We start from the raw sequence: 20499 nt of genomic DNA, 5'->3' as shown, positions 1-20499 counted from the left end.
ACGTTGACCGTCCCCACGTCCTTGAACCCGGTCTCCAAACAAAAGACGACTCCACAGAGCAGCCCGACGCCCGCCCGGAAGCCGAACATCTTCACCAAGTCGGGCAACCTCTTAAAGAACGCGGTGAGCATAGAGGCTGTCTCCTGTTGATGATGGCATCTATTGATGAACGGTGATTTAGAATAAGGGTTTGTTATTGTTTGTTCTATACCCAGATTTCATAAATAGAATATTGAAATACGACATTAATAAGGGGATTGCTCCTTAAAGACGTTTTAATGCAACGATGAGTAGTGATTATAGGCAATTCATGTTTAACTAATGCCTACATAGGTACAACACTCTGTACTCTTCTGTCCTTACCATATTTTGTATGTATATTTTCTGTTTCTCTGTTATTATTTATTCACCTCTCTTTTCTGTTATTTATAGTTCAGAAAAAGTGAGGCTGGAAGCGGGGAATCCTGACTGGAACACGCCTGGACTCGTAAATCTACCATCTGCTCAGAGCTTCAAATGTTCTAAATAAAATATTGTATGCATAGAGCTTTTATCTCTGTATTTCACCTCTCTTTGTAATAATTTTGTGGAAAGAATTTTCATTAAAGTTCATCAAATTGTAATTCATCAGAAGAAATGTATATTTATTACACTTGGTCTGCCTAGAATTTTCATCTGCAATTAGTTTATTAAAGAATAATAAATAGGGCTATATTTATATAGGAACAGCTTTATCTATATTTATTCATAATACATGATTTTATTATTTAATCAAATTATACTTTATTACATTTCTATAACAAATGGCTGGGTATCACACAACAGTAGTGCAGGATCACAGATGGCTCGTTTTTTGCAGAGGACGTCCTCTCGCCCTTCTCAATATTCCTGTCATGCGCATTACGCCATGCAATCTGACCACTCACTGCCGTCATGGACAAGCGAATCTCCGGCAGGACGATGGAACATAGCCGGCGATCGCGATATCCCGAATAGACAAAGTTATACTCTCGAAGAAGTCAAAAACAAAATGGATAATTAAATGGGTTACTGCCAAGATTTTTGAACAGCCTGATACGAAAAGGCAGTAGAAGAAGGAATTGCAAGTCAACAGTTTTATGGTGGAAGGAAGTTTGTGTAGTTGCGTAGCTGGGGAACATAATAGGAAACCGGGGAGGGACTGCGGGAAGCGACCCAAAGCGGAGGACAAAACAACATATAAAACCGCAACAGAATAGCCGCCATGGAGGACTTTGGGTCGGCACTGGAGAAGAATGTGGCCGACCTGACGGTCATGGACGTTTATGACATAGCGGCCGTGGTGGGCCAGGAGTTCGAGCGGATCATTGACCAGTATGGCTGCGAGGCTCTGTCCAGACTGATGCCCAAAGTGGTTCGTGTACTGGAGATACTGGAAGTGATGGTGAGCCGCAACAGCATCAGTCCAGAGACCGAGGAACTCCGTCTGGAGCTGGACAAACTTCGCCTAGAACGGATGGATCGCATGGAGAAGGAGAAAAAGCACAAAAAGGTATTCATTGGTCAATGTTTTTGATGGGTCAAATCAGTGTTTATATGTGGCTGTAGGTTGACATGCAGTGCAGACGTATGCATCTCGCTTTGCTATGGAAATACACATCCGTGATTTGTATTTAGTGCTTGATATACATTCAAATTAGTTGTAGACACCGATCAGAGAATATGTCAACATTGTCGCGTGGGTTAATCCCGAAGAGTCGACTCGCCGCCAAGTAGTTGATGACATCAAATTGGTTTTGATCCTCACCATCCCCACGTCAGATCCGAAGACCTGACGAGTGTGTGAGATTTTCCGATGGCATTCCTATGAATTCAGAATGGCTCTCGTGACAGTGACGAGTCTAGGTCTGACATCTGTGAGTGTGTGTGTGTGTGTGTGTGTGTGTGTGTGTGCGTGTGTGTGTGTGTGTGTGTGTGTGTGTGTGTGTGTGTGTCTTGTGACTTGCAGAGATAAGGATTCTTGAAGAGGTAGAAATATTTGTTATGACACACTGTATGCAATGTAACTGACAGGGTGGGGAGAAATTTGGTTTGATTCCCAGACTATAGGATCTGGGTTTGAGCACCAATGTCTGCAGCCCACCAGTGGCCTCCATGAGCAAGACACGCTAACCCCTACCTGCCCCTTAATTACTTCTATCATATAAAGGAATTATAACAGATTCAATCAATGTAATGACTAAAATAGTACTAAATAGTAATGAATGAAGACCACAACTTGGATTATGACATGAAGCAAATAAGGAGACAATAACTTTCTTCAACTTTCTTTACACTTTATTTGCTCTAAGGAAAGATGTTTTCTGCTGATTTGCTTGAGGGCTGAGGTTCAAGCTCCACACATTAAAAGAGTGTGTGTGTGCGTTTTGGTGCACGTGTGTACCACTACTAGGAGTTGGAGCTGGTGGAGGATGTGTGGAGAGGAGAGGCCCAGGACCTCCTCACCCAGATAGCCCAGCTACAGGAGGAGAACCAATCCCTCCTCAGCAACCGGTCCATCAAAGACCCCCTGAGCGAGGAGGACTTGCAGAGACATGAAGGTGAGGAAGATCCACTCTCCCATGTGTAGCGGATCATGGCGACCATCTTGGTTGCCACACATTAATGAAGGTTTTAAACCGTTTATGAGCTAGATTCAAACCTTTTGGTTCTGCTTTCAGCAACCTTAAAAGGATAAATTGTTTTTCTCTATGATTTTGTATGTTAACATGCACAGTGTTCAATCTGGTTATTGCTCATAAAAGGCTATGGTCATATTCCCAGTACAGTTTTTTTATTTACACACAATAAGGTGGTAAATACTGAACAATACTGCTTGTATTTAGTGAATCAGCAGTTTTTAGGGGCAATGTGACGTGATCAAGGTCTAGGCATCCTTACCGTGTTATGCTCCAGAAAACAACTCTATTCACCTAACCGACTTGTTTTAGTGTGTGCATCTAAAGTTTAGATGCACATTCAGATTCATTCAGAGTGTTTAGAACACTCTGAATCACAATGATTGGGGTTTAATGTCTAAGAAGTCTGTCACTATCAATCAATCTATCTATCTATATATCAGTTTGTCTATCTATCTGTCTCTCTGTCTGTCTATCTATTTATCTATTTATCTGTATGTCTATCAGTCAGTGACGTTCTCTTGTTAACACGCACATACAAAGGCAAACAAAGCAGGCCTTCTCTGGTGCTGGCTGGTCTCTCTATCGCCCTGATAGATGCTCTGTGACGTGATGACACAGAGGGACCACAGTCTCTCTCCTTTAATCTCTGTCTCTCTCCCCCCGCCCACACACAAACACACACAACATGGACACACTGTCGTCTGTAGCCGCAGTGCACCTGCCGGATGGATGTGTTTCCAACCTTCAGAGTGTATCTTAGTCCTTTAAAATGAGGAGAGCAGGTGAATATAAAGTGGGGAACTGAGAAGGCAGAAAGAGTCAGTTTAGACGCTTTGATTCTGTGCTGTCTTTACACAGAGTAGGCCCTCCCTCTGTTGTGACCCTGGCAGTGAATCATGGTTTATTTTAGTCTGATGTTTCTGTATGAGCCTGGGTGCGATGGATGAGTGTGTGTTTGTTTTAGAAACCAAGGATGAATGACTCAAATACATGCCGGGGAAATCTTTGCATTTCCTATTTAGTCGTTTTGAGGAAGCTTGAATACGAAACAACTTACTTACTTACTTACTTACTTACTTACTTACTTACATTATTCACTTATATTCACTTTAGTAAAGAGCAGGAAGCAGTAAGGGCATATGGCTCTAGGATGCCGATGGGTGGGCTGTGGGGAATTGAACGAACAACATTTAGAGTCAGAGTCTAAACACCCTAGGATCAGTATGCATATTTTAAACATTTTCAAGGCCCGCTATTGGGGACGAAAACCATTATTAATAATACAACAAAGTTTCATTAATAGACAATAACAGCCGAACAACACAACTGTGATATACTGTGTAAACATCAAGCCGATGATAAGTTAAAGATGAGCATGTTCATCGTCTGCTAACAGTATGTCTAAGTCTCCGCGGGCCATTACCGGGCAGCGGCTCGGTGGTTGAGGACCCCTGCCCTCAACACTAGCTCCTCGCCCCTCCCCCCTTAGTGTTGTATCATACTATTTAACGCTTTTAAGCAGAATAAGCAGATAATAAAGATCACAAATCTTTACAAAGCGGTCCCAAAAAGAACAAATGTCCTCTTTCACGACTTCCCCTTGTGGCTGCCTGGTGACCCTGAGGTCCACCTGACCCCTCCCCCCTCTTCCTCGGCGGTGTGCAGGTATGACGGAGCGGGAGAGGCAGGTGATGAAGAAGCTGAAGGAGGTGGTGGACAAGCAGCGGGACGAGATCCGCGCCAAGGACCGCGAGCTGACCCTGAAGAACGAGGACGTGGAAGCGGTGAGAGCCTGTTCACGTTCGGTCACCAATCCGTACATAGATATATCCAGAATGATATTATCCACAGTCTCAAATAGTGACTTAATTCACATTTTCACTTTGGTTCAAAATGAGATTTCCCGCCTTTTTGATCACCTGACACTTCCAAGGTCCGCAAACTCCTTGGAAAAGTCTTTAATTTGTCAACAGTGATGACAAATGAATCACTGTTAATTTTTAACAATGATAAAGACAGCAGCGGAAAATGAAGGTTTAAATCCAATAAAAAATGTAATGAAAACCATTATTTGATCACTCAACATAAGATAAAGTAGGATCAAACTTATGTAATCATCATCATCCATCTCATACGCCGTCGTATCCTCCTCCTCCTCTCTCTCTGCTGACATCCGCCCTTCCTCTTCCTCACGCCCTCAGCTCCAGCAGCAGCAGAACCGGCTGATGAAGATCAACCACGACCTGCGCCACAAGATCTCCGTGGTGGAGGCCCAGGGGAAGGCGCTCATCGAGCAGAAGGTGGAGCTGGAGGCCGGCGCACAGGCGCGGGGACAGGAAGTGGGCGCGCTGCGACAGGAAGTCACACGTTTGAGGGAGCGACTGCAAGGGGTCGGCCCCGGCGCCGAGGCAGAGGAGGAGCGGCCGTCTCTCTCGCCAACGCAGGTAAACCAAAACTGGGGGGGGGCGGGGGGGCAACGCACACTGGTGTCCCCTCTGGTGGGAGGGAGTTCTGTTTAATCCCACGCGTTGGGTTGCTTCTGTGAATCCGTGTTTAATGATGCGATAGAATGAGGGATTTTATTATTGGATCCTTATAATGTAGTTATTATTTATACATGTGGTTGCAATGGAACTTTCAGCAGACAAATTAATTAGTTGTTAATTTAGTTTCAGCAGGCAATTATGAATTATATTAATGGAAAAGGTTATACCGGTTACAATGTGCCGATCTTTGTGCCGACTTCTTCTGTGTATTTTATTTTCTTCTGTAAGGGTTTTTCTGTATCTGTGAACTTTGACGGCTATTTCTGTTACTGATGCTAGTGTATCGACTCTGGACATAGCCTAGAGTCTGGTCGCATGGGGTCCTGTTGGAATTGTACCCCGATAATACAATCCCTGGCCCCCCAAACAACCCGATCGCTACCGTGCTTTCAGACAAGAGGAATGAGAAGGCAAAGAGAACTAGTGGTTCCCATTTGTTTACACCTCCCTCCATATTCCCCCATCTCTAACATGTTCTGTATAAATCCCACGTGGGAACCTCTCTCCTTTCCCACGGACGTCTCCCTAGTTCCCAGGGCCAGCTCCACGCTAGCCCTCATGGGGCAGAACGCTGCGTTTCCAGCTCCTTAGTTCCACCTCCTCACCACTCACACTGTGTACCTTGTGCTCTCCACTAGCGCGCGGCTCACCCTGCTGTGCTGAGCCGGGCTGAGGCTCTGGCCTTGTTACACCCACCCAGAGACGAAGACCCCCAGACCCCCATGCTGGCGGTGGTGGGGGGGTACCCGCACTCCCCTCGACCCGTCTGTGTCTCCCTGAGCCCCGGGAGTCAGGAGGGAGGCGAGGAGGAGGAGGGGGGGGAGGAGGAGGAAGAGGCGGTGTTGCTCTGGGTAAAGCTGCCGTGTCCGTGGCAGGACGGGGGCGTGTGGTGTGGGACAGTGGGGGTTTGGTGTGAAGAGTGCCGTGGTCTGGCTAACCCTCTGGTCTTGATGTGTGTGGTGATATGGCATGACATGGTGTGGCAGGGGGGTTGAGTCGTGGTACGGGTGTTTGTCTGGGGGTTTGAACCCCCCTAATGTCTGCAGCCTACCTGTCACTCTGTATTAAAGCATTTGGTCAATTACTAATCTTGAGTCCAGCAGTGAGCATGTATAGCAGAGCTTTCTGAGGGAGACGGCACAGAGCCTGGGCCGGAAATCAGGATTGCAAGGGGTGGAGTTATGGCTTATTCCCTGTTTTGTTACGATATAGTCCACCAAAGAAAACAAAATGGTGCGAAAATGGTGAAGCTTTCATCAGGGGTTTTTATTTCGGTTTCTATGGTGCCGGTCTATATGGTGTGTGACACTTTCTGAAAGTGTTCTAGTGCTGGCAGAGCTTGAGTTCTCCAATTGCTCAATTTACAGACCCCGCCTCCAGGAACACCCTGCCCTTCAAAAAGCTTTCTTTTGAATTTTTTTTTGTTTTTTTGTCTACTTAACAATAAGGCCTGCGATTAGTTTCGTAGGCAGCATGGGTGTGTTTGTGAGGACTAACCTGGCTGTGGTTTGTTTTTCGCTTCGCCAACTGGGTCAAAGGGGGTCAAGCTTCACCCATGGAAAGGCACTTCTATATATAGGGCCTTTTACAGAGGGTTGGCCTTTTAACAGCATGGGACTTTATGTCTGATCCCGGACTGTGCGTGTGGCACTGTAGATGAATGTATTGCATAGAATATATAATTGTTATGACTGTGGTAGCTATTTTTGTGCAGTATCGTATAACAATTATGGTTGTTTGTGGCATTTTTTTTGAATGGTCTACTCGGGTATGTGCTTCATAAGAGTGCACAGCCTTAGACCTTTACAGTGGATTGGATTTGTACTATGAAATGGATGAACACAGTCAAATTCAATTTGTGCAGTGAATTAGATTTGTGAAGCAGATGTGTATTCAAAAAATAGGTCAGAAGTTGAACAGTGAAATCACATTTGTTCCGCAAATTTGATTCCTAGTGTGAATACGATTGTACAACTGAATTTTTGAGATAAATTCTTGCTGTCAGTAGAAGTGAATTACGGTCAGTAGAGACACGTTTAGGGTGCGTTTCGTTGGTATTTGGAAAGGGACCCCCAAGTCTGACCCGAAGTTCACCCGTTTACCACCAGGAGGCGATGTACCATGAGGACATGCCTGCTGTGTTCGAATATTTCACAAAGGTATCCTCTCTCTCTGCCCCTTCCATCCTTCCTCTCCTTCCTTCCCTCCTTTCCGTCTGACCACCTGGCCTTCCTCTGCTTCTACCCTTCTTTATATCCGTTCTTTATTTCCATCCTATCCTTCCGTCCATCCATCACACCTTCCATGCATCCATGCTTCTGTCATCCTCCTTTCCTCCCTTATCCTCCCTTGACACCTTCCTCCCTCCACCCTCCTTTCATGCTGTCCATTCCATCCCTCCTTGCATGCGTCCATCCACCCTTCCCTCCCCTGCTTCCTTCCTTCCCTCCATGTTGTTCTGTGTCCCCGCAGGAGGCTCAGGGGGAGGAGGAGGCGGCGGGCCTGGACCAGAAGGACCCCAACCGGCCGCGCTTCACCCTGCAGGAGCTTCGGGACGTCCTCCACGCGAGGAACGAGCTCAAGGCCAAGGTGTTCCTGCTGCAGGAGGAGCTCGCTTACTACAAGAGGTAGGACCCCGATGGAGCCCACAGGAATCTGGATTACCCTAGTATTAATGTTAATCCCAGAGGGGCGATGGTTTACCAAAGCACTACAAAAAACGAAAACATTGAAACATAGACCGAGAAAACATTGATTAAATGTATAACCGACAAATAGGTCAAACAGAACTTCAAGAGATCCTCCGACATATGTAGCCTGTTTGCCAGGTTGTTAGATGCCAAACTGATGGTGAGTTCAGAAGGGACGCCAGGTGACGGTGTCGTCTCTCTTTGCAGCGAAGAGGCTGATGATGAGGAGATGACCTCGTCCCCCTCCCCTTCTCCTGAGCCCCGAGGTCGCGGCCGCTCCACCCCTCAGCCGGAGTCGGGAATCAAACGCCTGTATGTTCTACCTGTGGACACACACACACACACACACTCACACACACACACACACGCACACATGTAAACATGCAGACCCACACACGCACGCAGGCACACACGCACGCAGGCACACACGCATGCAGGCACACACACACACACACACACACACACACACACACACACACACACACACACACACACACACACACACACACACACACATGCAGGCACACAAATGCACGCCACACACACACACCCTAATATCTGGAGTCACACTAATATTGGGTAATCCTTATTATTTGTATAAGAATAGGAATACAAGTATATAAAAGTATTTAAAAATGTACGGCCTTAGATAAATCTTTATATACTTTTACATATATTATGTACACTATATTAAGGGACGTGGTTATTTAGGATAATTGTTTTCATTCTTCAGTGAAAAAGCACATTTATACAGTATATTATTCGATTTTATTATTACACGTTTTGTAAACTAACGGTAACATACTGACCGTGTGGTGTTTTTGATATGTTATTCCCATTAATCCCCAGATGTTCCCCAGAGCCTCAAAACACTGCATGCTATGGCTTATTAACCAGGGCTGACATAACCATTCATTATAAAGATCAGTGTTGGCTTTGGTATTCATCGCACAAATACATAACTACATTATAGACAAAACATTATACTAGTTGATGGGTTAATGAAGAAAGGCACTTAATTGGAAATTTAAACGGAGGATCGTTGAAAATCTAGCGTTGGCAGTAACTTGGAGCATGGTTTCAGCGTGTGGCATGTGGACAAAAATCCTTCTTAACCACCCGTGGAGCTTCTGAAAGCTGCAAGCCTTTCACAGACTGTCTCTTCACCTACTTCGAATTTGTTTTATAAGCGGTTATCGTTGGCACCAAAACCCATGACTATGTGCAGAACCAACCGCGTATGATCGACCTGTCATTCCTTCAGTGTGTGTATATGTAGAAAATGTCTGCACGGGTATGTTGTAAGAGATGCCCCTTCAACCAGTTTGGCCCGCCAGTGTATCTGTAATTTCCCAAGTTGTAGTTTTAGGAAGTAGCATTTTCATTATCTACATTTATTTTAAGAACAGAAGTGGAAATAAGGAAGACAGAACTTCATGGTTTATTGTGCTTTAGAAGGAGTGTGAGTGTCGTGAGAGGAGAAGTCGACTTCAGTCTTTCTATCTTTGCTCCGGCTCCTCATCCACTCTGTGTCTCCTCCTGTGTTTTCCCTATTCCTCATTTCTCTTTGTGTCTTTCTGCCCTTACCTCTATGTGTCTCGTAACAGGATCTTCACCGCTATTATGCCGATGGTGGCGGCGGGTTTAATCCCGGACGATCCCACTTTACAGCCAATCAGACGCCTCATGTCACTTGTACGACCATGCCCATTGGTTGGCCTTCATGTCTCTAGATTTTCTCCACTAATGACCTGCGTTGCGGCATGCTTGTCTGTCCTGGGCCTAGACTACTTCTCACTTTCTCTTCCCTTGTATTCTGATTGGCTAATCGTTGGGGACTTTTACAATCAAGCAAGAGGAATTGGCCAATCAGAATACACGTGAATGCCTTTCCTGTCCTGTCCACTCTGTGTCCCTAACTGATATAATTAACTTCCCTCTTACGTAGACCTCTTGCTCTGAGCTTACTGAGAATAATACACTAAAATTAGCGATGAATGATTCTAATAAGTAGCCAATATCTCCGTTGTTTTCTAAGAAAACGCAGGATTAATACTTATTGCCATAATCTTAAAATAACTGATATTACATAACATAAAACATTTAAAAGGAGATCACAATTTCATAACAAATTGATCAACAGACTTAAATCATGTCAGTCATTTCAGTTTATCTTTGTATAATTACCTCTTCTTCCTCCCTCTCTACAGGTTTAGCTTCTTCTCGCGCGACAAGCAGCGCCGTGGCAGCCATTTTGACGGTGATGGCGGCGTCACAGTCGGGGTCGGGCCTTGGGGTGGGCCAGGAGACACATACACAGAGCAGGCCCAGGAGGCTCTGCAGCACATATAGTCCCATCTGAAGACCCCACGGGCCTTATTCACCTTTAGCAGCCAGCTGCGCTCTAACCGCTAGCATTGACTGCGCGTTCAGTTCCCCCAAAGAAGGCTTCATGGGAAAGCTCCCCCTAAAACAAAAAGGACTTCCTGTCATCACTAAAAGGCATTGCTGTGTTCTGCTTGCGACTAGATGATAGATGGAATTGCTGGATGGTTGGAGGGATGGGATCAGCAAAGAAGGAGCTTATCCAACGAGGGTCATTTTGAGAATGTGATCAAACGTGTGGAACTGAGAGAATTAATATAAGAAGACATGTACGCATGTATGCACAATAAGATTCCTTAAATCCGAAGGAGGGAGTTGAGACTTTAACAGACTCAACAGATGAGAGTTTGTGAGCACTAAATTGGGGGAAACAAGCATGTTGCGGAACCCAGAACTTATTTATTTTTGTCTCAACATTTACCAGCCGAGAATAATTCCATCATTAGCTTTGAATGTGATAGTCATAGTCATTTGCGATGCTACACTGTGCCATTACAAAGCCACAGGCATGTGCTGTTGCTCTGATTATTTAAAGCAATAGTTTTAATGATCTCCCAATTATATTATTCACACAAAACTGGATATTACAATATTCTGTCCGATGACTGGAACACATTTTCTTTTATAACAGCAATAGGTAATTTTGTAATAAAAAAAAAAAAAAGTTTACATTATCATGTCAATGAAGACTAACACTATTTAAAACTGACTAATATACGAATTCATATACAAAATTATCCCATGTACATTTCTTCCCACCCTGACAATTAATGAAGTGAATTTTTTTTTTTTACGTCAACACTTGTTTCTTATAAGCATATTTTACATTAACATTTTCATATGACAGAGGACTATGGTTTCCTATATATTTATTTTAAAGCGAGTTTTTAGGGTTAGTTTAGGCAACTCCCTCCTCACCAGCAACTTAGTTGGCCCGCCGTTTGTAAGAACATGAACATGATCATATTGAAAGAATCACACTTTAATCAGAAAAGGCTGTGTTCAAAACGTTGCAAATTAGCCTAGCCGCTACATTTGGACATTTTGACGTGGCTAAAAAACTATTTCCCAGTAAGTAGTCACGCCCATAATAATAAAGTGAGGTTAGTTTTGACATTCACGTAAAAAAGTCCTTCACCCATTGTTTCAATCGATGAGCTATCATCTTATGTACTATAGAACCGGAACTAGTGAAGCCATTATGGGAATTGTTTCTGAATGCATACTGAAGCTGAATGGAAATGTGAGAATATCTCCCGATGGTTACTTAGGCTGCCCAGTTGAATATGTATATGCAATAAAATAAGTATATTTAATTGTGTCATTAATTCATTGGTAATATGCGATAATGTTGACGATTCTGAGCTCCAAATTTGTTATGTGAATCAGTGATATATGTTAAATCAGTGATAAAGGGTTCAAATGCTCCATACTTCAATGTTTAATTCATAAACTTACATATAAAATCATCTTGCAATATTTTTAAAGGGCCACAGAAATGTTTCAACTATTTCGGCTGTCCCATAGTTAAATACGCCTTCCACCTCATCGACGTGAATTAGACATACATCTTGTGTTTGGCATAAAACATGTTTATTTAGATTCATTTTAACACTACAACAGCCAACATTTTATCCCCCCCCCTCCCGTAACAGAGTTCCACTTCAGTTTTATTGCATATTATACACAAGTTAAAAGGATTAAAATGGTAACAGTGTGTTTTAAGATGAGAGAAAATATATTATGTGTAAAAAAAAACACCCTAATTAGATAGTTAGGTAGGGATAGTAGAGAAGTAATTACATTTTGTGTTCTAAAAAAATAATTAAGTCGGTATATATATTGTAATACCAGTATTCCTGGAGTCTTTTAACATGAAATGGCTTGAATTTGACCAAAATGTAAATGTTCCTGAATATGGCAATTTGTAGCACGTTTCCTTTGAGATAATCAAAACCTAATTTTGCCCCATGCAAACACTTGTGACATTTATAACAAAATAATATTAACCAAATTGTTTCATCATCAACTGACTCCAACAGATGAAATGAGGATTTTTTTGGACATCAATTCAAATTCTCGCATACAAATCGAAATAGCTTCCAATGCGAAGCATTTCATAATGCTGCTTAAGATGGCATGGACCTCTGACGTCAAACACACATGAGCGATCTGAGTCTACCGTGGAGTGAACAGACGTGTACTGCTGGGGAGGTGAAATGTGTGTGTCTGCTACTTCAGAACCTACTCCCACCTCTGAGACGGATATGTGTCTATTATTTAAATATAAAACAATAAGAAAGGTTTCAATGCAAATTCAAAAAAATGTACAGTTGGAAGTAGGAGGACGAACAAACCGTTGGTTTTGTGGGCGTCGATATTGCTTGAGAATACAATTATGCGCATGAGTGTAAAGTGATAAATTAAAATCATTAGTACAAAACAAATCACCAACCGATCAAAGTAATGGAGTTTGTACCAAATAATACAATTAAGCCTTATTCAGTCACAATCGAGATTGTAGTTTTTTTTATACAAACAAGCGAAGGAATAAAAGCCTTTACAGAGAGGGGCTCTATAATCATTGTCATCATGATTAAGTGCATAATTTATGCCTAACAAAAGAAATGTGTGATTTGAATAAATATATATTTTTATCTTCTAAAAGTAATAATGACCTTCTGTCTTGTCCACCATTAAGTAGTGAACATTTGACAGTGTTGTCGTATATATACGTACATATATTTGTTAATATCTAAAAGAAAAACAGTTACACTATACAGTTACTCAAAGTGACAGTCCCACTGGCTGAAAACAGACTGGAATTGCACTTTTCTTTCTTTTCTTTCATTAAAAGCTTTATGGCGGAGTAAATATAAACTTAAGTAAGAGAAAGGGGGATAGAAAATGCTAAACAAGAAGTACCTGGCTGTCCGCATGCTCTGGGATCACTGGATATAGAGTCGTAATACAAACTGTACAAAATTAAAGCGCGGCAAAAAAAACTAGCATCTATCATACAGAAAATAAAATACAAAGTGAAAGGTTGTAGAAAGCAGATGTACCTCATTAAACTTCAGCAAGTCTCCCACCCCCTCCCTCAGAGACTATCACCAACCCCCAAACTCCTCACAAAAGGTACTAATTATTCTCTACTAAGGCATTTGAATGGTCGCTAACGCAGAATACCAATGTTCGATTTTTTCCCTTTTAACGGATCACCTCCATGCGTTTCCCCTCGCTCCCTACCCCGCCGGTCAGTACTTGAGCCAGGGGTGGGCGGCGATGGACTCCTTGCTGCGGTCGCCGTAGTCGTAGAGCAGCTCCTCGCCGTCGTCGATGTCCCGCGACGCCACCAGGATGAGGTGGGGCACGCCGTTGATGTCGTGCAGTTTGGTCTGGCAGTTCCCCGTCTTGCTGTGGTTCAGCAGCCGGCCCATCCGCCCCGTCTCCTTAGTGGCGTCCACACTGAGGGGAAAGAAATTAAAGGAACTTCAATGACATGGTGTAAACCCTTATCATTAATAGGATTATTATAAAATAAGCGAAAAAATAATAATTAGAAATATTTTCTTATTTATTTTATTTGATGACAATGTTTCTATGTGAAGCACTTTGAATCTGTCTCGCGTATGAAAAGTGCTACGTAAATTAAGTTGCCTTGCCGTTATTATAAGTACATTTGGAATTTAACTATACAAAACTCAATCAATATAATATTGATGGTAGGGAACTTCAGGAGCATCTTTTAGTCATGCGATTTATCACCTCTGAAACTGCCAATTTCAGTGTGTGGGGGATCTCTCTTAAGGCGGTCTGTAAACACTGGAAAAGCCATCGGATATGAAATAATGCTCACGTCCCGATGATGACGACGCTCATGAAGGCAAAGTGTTGCCCTCTGACAGTACGTCATTTAAACCCAAAGTGCGGGCTAATTTAAATACTTTCTTGGGTATTGTCGCGGAAACTTGTCCATTTGTGCAACTCACTGTGTGTAGTATCACATCATTGTTTGGTGTTATAGCAGCAAGCCAAAAGTGCTCTTTTGGTAGAATGTAAGCTATAATTTGAGTGTACTCTGTTCCAAAGCCATCCGTCCACTCCAGTGAAATGCGCTCTGAAATGATCTGTTCTCTTGGCCCGCGGCTCTGCCTCTGCACGAGACGATTACGATTTTAGACATCTCAGCAGCTCTTCCCCTATTGGTTAAGGGAATCCATCTTCCCAGGCAGGGACATTCGCACACAAAGCGTTATCACGTATCCACCAAGGGTTCTTAATGCAACACTTCTCAATGGAGTAGAGAAGTAGAGAAGGGGTTGAGCAGACAGAGAGACAAGGGGAGTTTATTTGGGTTGTTTTCTGCTATCTCTTTCTTCTCAAACCTTAACTCCAGCCCCTTGAAGCTGGTACAAAAATAGAAATAAACCATTGTGGTGTAGAGCATTTTTGTGTTTTTATTTAGATCCCCGTTAGCTTTTGCAAAGCAGCAGCCGTCCTTCCTGGGGTCGATCATATTTCAGCGTGACCAACACAATGTAGAAACCAGTTACCAGTAAGTCTTGTCGAGGTACTGGAAGTAGTACATGTAGCAGCCGGTGGCGGGGTTCTGGGAGTACTCGGCCTCCCTCCTCTTGGCGTCGGGGATCAGCAGCAGGTCTCCGTGGTACTCCACCACGTACTCCCCCTTCTGGAAGCCCCGCGTGGAGAACACCCCCCGGCCCTTCTCCTCGATCTGCTGCACCTGGGGACCCGGGACACACAATGCAGGTCAACATGGAGCACAGTGAAGCACAACACAATACAGGTCCATACGGAGCACAGTTCACACCATGACGCACAACACAACACAGGTCAACATGGAGCACAGTGTAGCACAACACAATACAGGTCCATACGGAGCACCATGATGCACAACACAACACAGGTCAACATGGAGCACCGTGACGCACAACACAACAACAAAATTGTTATCATTTAACTCTTCTTGTATTAGTGGTAGTCTATAGTTATAAAGACAGTACATTTCAACCAGTTACTACCATTTCGTCACTTAAATTTTGCTTTTATCCAAAGCGAATTACATTAAATTTAGATATATGGCATTAAGGAGCAGGTGCCTGGTCTTTGGCGGTTGGGAATTTTACTTGGAGCCCTTTGGCTGGGGGTCAACCTTTAACACCAACACACCTCCCACTATACACGATAGACTTTCAGTCAAAGATAATATAAAATGTATACAACGTGAAAGAATAAAAGGAAACAGAGAATCTGAAACAGCCCTTCCTATCGTGGGTTAACAGGGCATCATGCTAAAAATTTTCAGAGGAGATTCCCAGACAACAGGGCTGAATGTTGGTCAGTCACGCTTCCAATAAATAGTCCCAACATCCACGGGAGCAATACAATGTATTCCAATAGCAAGATATTGGATAATTTATGTTGTGTGTCACCCTAAAAACAAAAACAACATACCTCCATTCCTTCTTCGATACCGTTTGTGATGAGGTCATCGATGTGCCTCTTCTCCTCAAACTGCCCATGACATGAGACGCACCATTAAAAACAGGTTACAACAAAACAGATTAATTTCAATCTATGCACACACACACACACACAGCTTGATGTCAAGACACGCACACGCATGTGCACATACAGAAAGCCACAATCTGTAATTACAACCTATAATCACAAACACGAGCTCAAAAGTAGAACAGGCACAATGTAGATGGATACTAAATATGTTCATATTTCATATTAAAAGACTATATTCAACTCTTCTCACCTTGAGCTCTGCTTTGCTCTTCCGTGAGCTGCGTCTGATGGGGAAGTAGTCAGTGACCCTCCTGTTCTGGGAGTTCCTATCCGCTCTGTTATAAGAAAGAGGGACCCAATAAGTCATTATTACACACTATTGTTTCTATTGTTCCAGTCCCTGATCACCCAAACAGGGAAATGTGTTAATTAAATTCAAAGTTCAAATTGGCAGATGTTATATGTCATCCATTAATAAATATTTTTTTCTTTCAATCAAACTGCTATATTTGCTCATGAGAGCAGATTGACAGATTTTAGTGGGCGTGGCGGTAATATGATACGAGCAGTTTGATTGACATCTACCTGGTCCAACCGGGTCTAACCGTTGGGCAGGCGAGTGTCAGAAGTGGGCCGCCTATTAACGGCACGTCCATGCGTTTCTGAATGTGACTGAACAACCAGGAAGAAGATAGTAAACCCTTTGTTAAATTCGTCCCGACACTGTTTGTCTCAGGCGTCACTAACACATATTACGGTTCTGCTACTTTCCTGTACCAGAGCACGGGTATAACACTTATATTCACATCGTTAAGTCTACCACCTGTGACCTGGTACATATAAAAAAGCTAATCTATATAGTGGTACGAGGGACACTGTGCTCATCCTACGATGATGACTCAGTAAAAGGGGTCCATTAAGCCAGCCGTTTAGAAGGCATAGTGGTGCACAGGGTGTGGGACTGGGATAACGACGCCTCGGAACAAGAGGATTGACTTTAACCACTGGATGCCAACTCCCGCTAAGACAAACATCAATTGAAACAAGTTACAGGTTTGGGTGACCAGGGACTTAAGCATACCGTTATAGTGTACGTGTATGTATACCGTTATAGTGTTTTTACCCAGAGAAGACGCAGCCTCCCCGTGTACATTAGTACACGGGGGATTAACATTAGTATGGTATTTATTTTCAGGCTGACCGATATGGCGACAACATGACGTTTCGCAGCAATGGGCCGAAGCAATCAATCAGTCAATGCGGCCTCTACTTAATATATTCCTAGGGTTATGACCTCCGGAAGTCCTGTCAATCAGATTCTGTCGCTGCTTTTAAATCTCTCATCAAACCTGATTTGTTCACATTGTCTAATCAACTGCTGCACTGCTTTATCTGCACTTCCTACTGTGGTTCAGAGTTTCCTCCTCCAGTTTATTGAATCTTTCACTTCACTTTTTGAAACATGAAAGGCACCCAGAAATAGAAAATACTATGATTATTAGGTTTATTATTATTAATAAAGTAAGACTTATTGTATTAATCCCTGACAAGAATTTAGGGTATCTCAGCAAAAAGTATAGGACAGTAAGAAGACTGAAAAATGATCATGAATGACCAATAACATTGATTAACATTAAAATAATTAACTTACATTCTGAGTGTGGCCTTCTTCCCCCTGGCCTTGTGCCGGGCCGCTCTCCTCTGCCGGATGGCGTGGTTAGTGTTGGTGGTGGTAGTGATGGAGAGGGTGGAGGTGTTGTTGTGGAGGGGCATGTGGGAGATACTGTAGCCCAGGGGAAGTGATCTCTCCGTGGGGGCACAGGCGTGGAGGCAGGGGGTCTGCTGGTGGTGCTGGTACTGGTGCTGTTGGTGCAGAGCCGGCTCCTCCGGCCAGCGCGGGGAACACTGGCTGCTCTTCTTCTCTGAGAAGCCGTCATAACTCTTCAAGCTCGTGGACGTGAGTCTCCTTCCTGGTGTGATTGAACAGAGATTCAGAGTTGAGTGGTGGAAGTGTTTAAAGTTAGAGGTGCCGTGTGTAGGATTAAGGGGCATCTGGAGGGGAGGTATCAATATCAGCCCCCTCACTTCTCCCTTCCTAATGACGTAGGAGAACTACGGTGGCCTGTACTGGCCTGAAAGGTGCCAGAGATGTCATGTTTATGTCATTGTCTATGACGGCATTGAGTAACCAAGTGATCGCTATTAATAACGCATCCTCTCTAGAGCCGTTTGTCCTTCAGGACTACTGTAGAAAAATGGTGGTGTAACATGGCAGGCTCCGTGCAAGAGGTCTTTGTAGACATAGAGGGCTCATTCTAAGGTAACAAAAACAAAATGACTAACTACTTTTACCTATTTTCACGGGATTATACACTAAAAAAAAACATACCATGAATATTACATTCAATTTCTGGCAAGTCTGTTTCTCAAGACTGCCACTAAATTTTACGCACTTCACCTTGAAGGAGTTTAAAGGTTGAACACAAATAAAGAGAAAAGCATTGGTTGATAAGGTGTTGCGAAGGTGTGCTTGAATAATGCAGTTTGTGAAACCTGAAACCTCAGGGAACTATGTGTCGTGCCCACTATGCATGATTGTAAGTAAATAGATAGGATATTCTGGTTCCTCTACGTGAACAGATGACCACTGCTCAATTATACACAGAATACATCCACAAATATGATGTTCTATTCTGTTTAAAATACCACTCTTTCCTCTGGTTATCTTGAATCTGAATAATGTTGACAGAGAGGTCTCCAAAGTTGCATTTTGCAATCTTTTTAATATTTCTGAATATTTCATGCTTTAGTTTTTTAAGAGTAAGAACACGACTTTAACAACGTTGCATTGTAGTAAATCCAAACAATGACCCTCAACAAAACTATCAATCAGTTACGGAAGAGAACTAGACCATATCTCACCATACCACTCACCATCCTCGTCCTTATGTCCAGGAGACCTGGAGTTGTTACAGCTTAACAGCGTGATGGAATGACTGTTACACAAGATGTCCTGCAAAAAAAGTGAGCAGAAACAAATGGACAACTTAAGTCCATGTTTCATGGCTTTTGTACGTTTTCCAAATTCACCAAGCACCCACGATACAACATTTCACGTCAGTAACATTGTCAAGGTAAATTGTTCTATACAAATGTAAAGTGTAGCCTATTGATCAGCTATTGTTGTAATGACATGAAAAAGAATGAAAAGAAAAATAATCACATCAACATCAATTACAAGTGAGTGGGCAAGAACAATCACTCTATCCAACAAATTACAATATCCCAGCCTATTATGACCTCTTCTTTACCCGACAAACGAGTGTTCATATATATATATATATATATATATCTATATATCAGTATATTGCCCTAAATAATAATAAATATATAAAATCCCTAAAAGAATAGAAGCAAGCAACGATAACAGATCGAATAGAAGGTAGAGGTGTTTACTGTCGAGTTATAAACACGTGATAAACCACGAAAGACCACTGTAGGTTTCTGGTTTAATCCGACCATCTTCTTAACATGCTTATAAGAGTTAATCGGCCTTCGACCTCAAATAAAGTTGATGTTGTTATAAACTTCGAGCATAGTGACATCCCAGACTGGTAAACTTGTGTATGGGCGGGGTTGGGGACATCTTGCTCCAACACACCCATAATGTCTGCTATCGTTACTATTAAAGGCCTCCCGTCTGGTCGTCGTTTTCTCATGAAACCCCGATGGGGTTCCGTATCGTTCCACCAGCAATTCATAATAAACATCTTATGCCATATCGCGATCGTGCCTATATCAATAATTGGGATGATAGCGCTAGTTCGACTGTCCCATTCAATTGTGCATGGTTCGGTGGAGCCTGGCAGTCACATGCAGGCCAGCCGAAAACACGTTCCATAATATTCTAATCATCCCGTTAATGATTGACACAGAGAGGCACGCCGCGACCCCCTCGTCCACAGATTTCTATTTTTCATATAAATATAAATATACTTTTGTTTAATGCTGCGATCCAGTATATGAACTTACCCCGTTCATCTCCGAATTGTTTTTGTTGTCCTGGTAGTATTTTGTACTTTCTCTGATCTGTATTCCTGCCGCGAGTGAAGTGATTGATTTCGTGATCGACTTGTCTCATCCGTCACATATGTATTGCATATCCGCTAATTCGGTGTAAAGCATTCTCAGAAGATTCCCTCAATGTGGTCAATTTCTGTTTTAAAAGTCCTGATCCGAATGAGCCTCCATACTCCTCCGCCATGTTACATACAATAGGGGGCGGATTTCTCCCTCTATTGGTTGCGGCTTAGCCAAAGTAGCACAGTGTTGGCCTGAAACTAATCTGGAATATATGAATCAGACATTAATAAATATACCCCAAAATTTAAAAAGATACATTTTTAGTTAGGATAGGTTGATGGGAGTAATGTGGCTTTCCTACACGCAGAAATGCAAACCGAAGATTTGATGACGTCAGGTTTCATAACTTCATCATCCCAACAACTTCCAACTGCTCGTTGATGACACGGTTCCCATGTTATTGTGTTTTTTATCGCATAACGAACCTTAAATATACATAACGCAAAAAACATATGTTCCATAATTTACAAGTATTTATAAATAAATCTACGACAGAACAGACGTTTGAATACATTAATATAATGTACATTGCAAATT

The 20499-nt window shown here is 42.8% G+C and overlaps 2 protein-coding genes across 5 annotated transcripts; one reads left to right on the top strand and one right to left on the bottom strand.

Moving 5' to 3' along the window:
* The first annotated feature begins 146 nt into the window (after nucleotides 1-146).
* Nucleotides 147-11627, top strand: rilpl1 (Rab interacting lysosomal protein-like 1). Of its 3 annotated transcripts, XM_056578125.1 has the most exons (10): nucleotides 147-1531; nucleotides 2432-2579; nucleotides 4326-4444; nucleotides 4862-5104; nucleotides 5845-6057; nucleotides 7315-7365; nucleotides 7679-7833; nucleotides 8104-8208; nucleotides 9504-9591; nucleotides 10107-10195. In XM_056578125.1, the coding sequence occupies exons 1-10, from the start codon at nucleotides 1244-1246 to the stop codon at nucleotides 10110-10112; spliced, it is 1416 nt and encodes a 471-aa protein (XP_056434100.1). In that variant the 5' UTR covers nucleotides 147-1243; the 3' UTR covers nucleotides 10113-10195. The 3 variants fall into 3 exon arrangements, with proteins under 3 accessions (XP_056434100.1, XP_056434098.1, XP_056434101.1); XM_056578123.1 differs by lacking the exon at nucleotides 9504-9591 and having other exon boundaries at nucleotides 10107-11627; XM_056578126.1 differs by lacking the exons at nucleotides 5845-6057; nucleotides 7315-7365; nucleotides 9504-9591 and having other exon boundaries at nucleotides 10107-11625.
* A 72-nt stretch (nucleotides 11628-11699) lies between these two features.
* Nucleotides 11700-20146, bottom strand: LOC130372248 (N-lysine methyltransferase KMT5A-A-like). Of its 2 annotated transcripts, none has more exons than XM_056578127.1 (7): nucleotides 19852-20146; nucleotides 18742-18832; nucleotides 17471-17789; nucleotides 16070-16154; nucleotides 15760-15819; nucleotides 14838-15028; nucleotides 11700-13749 (listed from the first exon to the last, which is right to left on the bottom strand). In XM_056578127.1, exons 1-7 carry the CDS (start codon nucleotides 19858-19860, stop codon nucleotides 13539-13541), a joined length of 966 nt encoding a protein of 321 aa, XP_056434102.1. In that variant the 5' UTR covers nucleotides 19861-20146; the 3' UTR covers nucleotides 11700-13538. The 2 variants fall into 2 exon arrangements, with proteins under 2 accessions (XP_056434102.1, XP_056434103.1); XM_056578128.1 differs by having other exon boundaries at nucleotides 11701-13749; nucleotides 18754-18832; nucleotides 19852-20143.
* Nucleotides 20147-20499: the final 353 nt, after the last annotated feature.

The sequence above is a fragment of the Gadus chalcogrammus genome, chromosome 19 (genome assembly GCF_026213295.1).
Source record: "Gadus chalcogrammus isolate NIFS_2021 chromosome 19, NIFS_Gcha_1.0, whole genome shotgun sequence".
NCBI classification, from domain to species: domain Eukaryota; kingdom Metazoa; phylum Chordata; class Actinopteri; order Gadiformes; family Gadidae; genus Gadus; species Gadus chalcogrammus.
Note: the sequence above shows the minus strand (reverse complement) of the source record. Positions and strands in the feature narration are given on the sequence as shown.

Coding starts and splice junctions, on each gene's coding strand:
- rilpl1 (XM_056578123.1), top strand. CDS start 1,244: ATGGAGGACTTTGGGTCGGCACTGGAGAAGAATGTGGCCGACCTGACG. Junction 4,445..4,861: donor AGAACGAGGACGTGGAAGCG/GTGAGAGCCTGT, acceptor TCACGCCCTCAG/CTCCAGCAGCAGCAGAACCG. Junction 8,209..10,106: donor GAGTCGGGAATCAAACGCCT/GTATGTTCTACC, acceptor CCCTCTCTACAG/GTTTAGCTTCTTCTCGCGCG.
- LOC130372248 (XM_056578127.1), bottom strand. Junction 16,155..17,470: donor AAGAAGGCCACACTCAGAAT/GTAAGTTAATTA, acceptor TTCTTATAACAG/AGCGGATAGGAACTCCCAGA. Junction 15,820..16,069: donor AGAGCAAAGCAGAGCTCAAG/GTGAGAAGAGTT, acceptor TGTCATGGGCAG/TTTGAGGAGAAGAGGCACAT.